Raw genomic sequence first — 5,426 nt, 5'->3', positions numbered from 1 at the left:
AGCACCTGATCCCAATCACGGAGTACTGATCACATGCACCCAGCAATCACTCACCAGTATAAAGTCATCATCACGCCAGTACTCCGGCGTCCGGTCTACTGTTCACTACTCTATACAGTTGCCAGACTTCACTAACTTTCTCTTCCTCTGCCCTCAGATCTACATGACCTTCCTCCTGTGATTATCCTTTGTTGACTCCCCGTGTCTCAAGTTGTCAGACTCTGCTTACTCCCTCTTTTCATTCATTGTCATTATCTATCCTGTTAATAAATCTACTTACCACTAGAGGTCTTCTCGGGTCAAAAAATTTGTGCCCGAACCAGAAAGAGACCTGTAATGTACTACACTGACCCGTCTATTATTTCAAAAGCTGGACCTGGACCCATGTAGATCCTAGAAATGCCTACCCAGACCCGACCGAAACCCGTCTATTATTTGAAAGCTAGAACTGAATCCGCCAGGAAGACACCCGACTGTAACTGTTTATATATCAAACATGCGCATGATAAGAGCATCTATGGTAATTCACATTGGCCAAAACACATGAGGAAACGCATTGTGAAATAAAATATCGCCGCAATCACAGACATTTGCATTCGGACGGGATTAGTTTTCTCAGAGGATCACTGAGTTTGCTGAAAAACAGTAGGTAATTTGCTCTGGAATTAGCACAGAGGTTGTGTGAGAAAAACACAAACGTGGCAGATTCAGATTAAAATCACCAAGTACGTCTGTGAAACACAGATTTCTCTAACGACCCCCTGTAAAACTAGTCCCGTCCGAATAGGGCTTTTCTCCCAGCGACACCTTCATTTGCATGTTTGACTGGCGTGATTAATTGGTAACCCAAACTTTGGTACAAATAGTATGATGCATTTTAGGATCACAGTGTACGTAATTGTTTGAGGACTAAAAGGCAGATCAATTGGATATCATTTTTTTTAGTGCATTAACTGAAGCAAGGATAAAGACAGTTTTATAATCAGTTAACATTACCTAGCCAGCTGCTAACAAATTAAACCGCCTACCTGCGTTGCTTCATATCTAATCTGAAAACTTAACATCAACATGATTATAAATCAAATTATAATTGTTTTATTTGGACATATGTCCAAAACTGGCTCTAGTAAAGTTATATAATTCATCAAAGAACTGTATGTGAAAGTTATACGGAACACAGTTTGTCCTCTATTCGCAGACATACGCCATATATACCAGACCATGCAAATTACAAGATCTTAATTTATAAGTAATCATTCTTTTTGCACAAATCCCCATTTAATTTGTTAATATAGCCATTCAAGAAAGGCTTTATGACCAAGCAGAATCCTCTGCAGCCTGGTCACTCACCGGTTCACAGTGAGCGGGTCTCACACTGACTGCAATAACTACTTAACCACAGACAATGGAAATATTGTAGAGGACATGGCAGATCTACAGTACCCCTTATTCTGTCTTTTATTTTCATATAAAGTCTCACAATTATCCATTATTTTTTTGTTAGGCAAAGTTTAAATTTGTTGACATTTTTACTGATATTTTAACAACTCGGTCTGTAATGTCACATCAAATAAATAGCTAAATATTTTAAATCCGAATTTTTTTTAACCTTAAACCACATAAAAATTTTATTATACCAAATAATATTATTTTTAGTAACATCATATGACCCATTTAATCTATTAAATTTTCAGAATGCTTTAATGGTACAAAGACCTCTTATATGTCAAAAGATTAAGGCCAACTTAACTTTTTAGGCAAAATTACTTGTATAGGCAGCTTAGAACTAGAGTTTAAATGTATTACACTGAAATTTGCAATAGATTCTTGTGTAAAGATCAAACACAATACTTCTCATTAATACAGTTTCATGTTAATGATTCTTCATGATTTTTGTCTCAAAAATCGTGTGCCAGAGGTTCAGAATAATCACATTCTGCAAAGCTCCTGTTCTTTTAAGGGAAACAGCAGGTAACCGCTGAATGTGCTGTGGTCATTGTCATCATCATATATTCTCCTGCCAGACCGAAGACTCACATAGACAACATCTCCAACCTCCAGGATCAACACAGCTCCATTCGAGGAGTTTAAGACACCCTGAGCCTGATCTCCATGTGCCACAACCACATGCTCTCCATTCTTCATAAGGTAAATGGTTGATGGATTTGATAGAGCAGTATTAGCATAGACAGAGATTCTGAACATGTACGCTCCTTTCAGTGGTGCTGTGAAAATACCTTAAGCAAATAAGAGGAGAAAGCAGAGAATCAGCTAGTTACCCGTATGATTGCATAATTACCAATCACAGTGTAATAGTTCTGAAACATGGCAGATCATTTTATGCTCTTATTCACATTACACAACTGCAGAGAGTGAATAGAGCAGAAGGATTGTCAGTACTGTGTGATTTATGGATCAGTTTTGTTGATAAATACCTGTAATTGGGTTGTAGGCATTTCCTATGTTTGTGAAGACGTTCCTGTAGGTTAGTGTGATATCAGTAGTAAAAGGACCGACATTTCCACTGTTTCCACTTTCCAATAGTGAAGCTGAAAACGCTATCTCTCTGTCTGTTATTTTAAAAATAATAATAAATAAATAAATAAATATATATATATATATATATCTCTAAACAAGGTACCTAGGAAATGAGGGTGAGGGGCTAATCAATTACCATGGCAATACACAAGGGTAACAATGGTAACAAACAAGCAAGACAAGGCAAACAGGAGAACACAACTAAACCAGTGAGAACATGACACATACACATGGCAGGATAACATGATGGCAAGGGAAGCATAACACAAACAGTATGAATTAAGTATAAAATAAAAGACATGAACCACCAGAACAACAAAAACAGCAATATAAGTTTCACCTCTATTTTCCTTTTTCAACTCCTCCACTTGACTCTGAGTAAGATTTGACATTTCTGTGAAGGGATACAATTTGTCATGATATTTACACTGCTTATAGTAATAGATAACACAGTTCACATTCAATTTTAAACTAAGATTTACACTATGCAGTGTTCTGCACAGGTGTTTTACTCCGAGGATCAAAAGAGTGAATGATTTGGTGAGGTACCATCAATTCTCTTCTTCAGCTCTTCCAGGATGAAAATCTGTTGTTCCTTCAGTTGCGTCTCTAAGGCTAAATTTAACAGATAGATTAACACAATTTACATTCAATTTTACACTAACATTTTCCTGTTGAGAAAAAACAGCATATACTGGTTAGGTATGTTTTGATGCTGAGATGCTGGTCATGTGTTGGCATAGGACCAGCATAAACCAGCAAAGGACCAGCTTCCCAGCATATGCTGTTTTTTTCAGCAGGGTTACACTGTACAGTGCATCATATTGCTGTTTTACTTTGAGAATAATTGAAAAAACTGTGAATGTTTTAATGAGGTACCATTATTTTTTTTGTTCAGTTCTTCCAGGATAAACGTCTGTTGTTCCCTCAGTTGTGTCTCTAAAGCTTATTGTAACAGATAGAGAACACAGTTCACATAAAATTTTACACTAACAATCACACTATACAGTGCATCATGTTGTTTTACTTTGAGAATCATTGAGAAAAACTGTTAATGTTTTAACGAGTTACCATCATTCTTTTTGTTCAGTTCTTCCAGGATAAACATCTGTTGTTCCCTCAGTTGCGTCTCTAAGACTCTGATGTTGGCTTTCTGCTCTGTAACGGTGGTGGTCAGCTCTCTCAGTGATGCATGAATGTCAGAGAAGCACACATGGCAGTATTGTTGGCTGTCAGTTGAAGCTTCAGCTATCAGATTTGGTCTTCTGTCCTCATTGATGAGCTGTTGCCGGATCTCATTCTCAGCGAGTCCTCCATTTACCTGCTGCTGTACAAGAAACACAAAGCTTTGCAACAGCAGCAGTGTACATAAAAAACACTTCATTCTTTTGCTCTTTTTCTGTCATTCCCACAGCCCCTAATGCTCTTTTTATAGTGTTCTGGTTTACTATCTTTGTACTTTATCTATATTGCTTCAGATAAAAAGTTGTGCAGTTAATTGTTAATCTTAATTAGTTGATCTTTAGTTCTATTCACAATGTTTGTGCAATGTGTCCTCCAACCCTTATGACCACTTACGTTATTCATTACTTCTTTGAAATATGCTAGTTTACTAAAATAGCACCCCTATGGACAGCATGTAACCAGTGGAGTTGTTTTTGGAGAATGCCAGTCTCTGGTTATGGCACTATGTACAATACATATCACATTGTGTTTATATCAGTATAGATTATCATACCATTTTATTGTATCCATGTGCATATGTTACAAAGCTTACCAGGTTTAACACATCTATAGTATGACAAAAAAATATGTTTACGTATTATGTTGAAGCCTTGTGGCAATACAAATGAAACAGTGTATATTTATCTCTTAATTGTCCCACTGTAATAATCATCTAACAAATTTCTTAAAAAGAATTGACATTTATTTCTGTATTGAATATTGATATCATGCCACAGATGTTGTTGATAGTGTTTAACTTGTGTTGAATCTACAAAATTAAAGAAAGTAATACGGAGCACAGTTTGTCCCCTATTCGCAGACCATTCAGGCCCCGTCCACACGGAGACAGAGCTTACCCTAATCCGAGTTTTTTTTTATCCTCGTCTCAAGAAATATCCGCTTCCACATGAAACCACAAAACGATGTAGTACAGATGCCAGACCAGCGTGTGGCGCTGTAATTCTGCCACAGAGATACACTTAAAACAGAGAAGACATGGACTTGCTCATAAACCTTGCGTTTAAACAATACATTCATTAATCTTTGTTAATGTTAGTTAATAAAAAGACAATCATTCAGTGTTCGTTCATGTTTTGGTTGCTGTTATGTGATGTAGCGGTGCCTGACTAGGGGCCAGACGTGGGCTGATGACCCGGTGTAAAAAAAATAGCGATTTCACTCTTCCAAAATGCCGGATCCGATAAAAAATTTGTGCGTATTCAAAAAAATGCATCTCCGTGTGGATGGGGCCGCAACTAACAAATTCTTAATTGATAATTAATCATTTATTTTCCACAAATCCCCATTTTATTTGTTAACATAGCTGTTCAAGGAAGGCTTTATGACCAAGTGGAATCCGGTCGCGTGCTGACTGCAATTCACTGTCCATTCAATGCCCTCTTGGCAGGTCTTCCAGCCAGTTCAATCAAACCTTTACAACTAATCCAGAACGCGGCAGCAAGATTAATTTGTATTGAGCTGAAAAGAATACACATCACACCTCTGTACCCCCTTATGTGCTCACTCTGCAAGTGAATGTCGCTTGATTGTGCCATCCCAAAGAAGCACAAATTCACTTTTACATTCAATGTTCCCTCCTGGTGGAATGACTTCAACTCAATCAGAGCAGCTGAGTCCTTCGCTATCTTCAAGAATCTGCTTAA

The 5,426-nt window shown here is 37.4% G+C and overlaps 1 protein-coding gene across 1 annotated transcript; it reads right to left on the bottom strand.

Moving 5' to 3' along the window:
* Positions 1 to 1,679: 1,679 nt before the first annotated feature.
* Positions 1,680 to 3,954, bottom strand: LOC113056127 (uncharacterized). Its single transcript, XM_026222667.1, has 6 exons — positions 3,610 to 3,954; positions 3,418 to 3,483; positions 3,088 to 3,153; positions 2,879 to 2,932; positions 2,436 to 2,570; positions 1,680 to 2,237 (listed from the first exon to the last, which is right to left on the bottom strand). The coding sequence occupies exons 1-6, from the start codon at positions 3,920 to 3,922 to the stop codon at positions 1,930 to 1,932; spliced, it is 942 nt and encodes a 313-aa protein (XP_026078452.1). The 5' UTR covers positions 3,923 to 3,954; the 3' UTR covers positions 1,680 to 1,929.
* Positions 3,955 to 5,426: the final 1,472 nt, after the last annotated feature.

Source organism: Carassius auratus, chromosome 4, assembly GCF_003368295.1.
Source record: "Carassius auratus strain Wakin chromosome 4, ASM336829v1, whole genome shotgun sequence".
NCBI classification, from domain to species: Eukaryota; Metazoa; Chordata; class Actinopteri; order Cypriniformes; family Cyprinidae; genus Carassius; species Carassius auratus.
Note: the sequence above shows the minus strand (reverse complement) of the source record. Positions and strands in the feature narration are given on the sequence as shown.

Bases quoted from the DNA above. Each gene is read 5' to 3' on its own strand.
- LOC113056127 (XM_026222667.1), bottom strand. From the start codon at position 3,922: ATGAAGTGTTTTTTATGTACACTGCTGCTGTTGCAAAGCTTTGTGTTT. The intron at 2,933-3,087 runs GTACCTCACCAA...ATCCCTTCACAG, and splicing joins GCTGAAGAAGAGAATTGATG to AAATGTCAAATCTTACTCAG. The intron at 2,238-2,435 runs GTATTTATCAAC...TATTTGCTTAAG, and splicing joins TGCCTACAACCCAATTACAG to GTATTTTCACAGCACCACTG.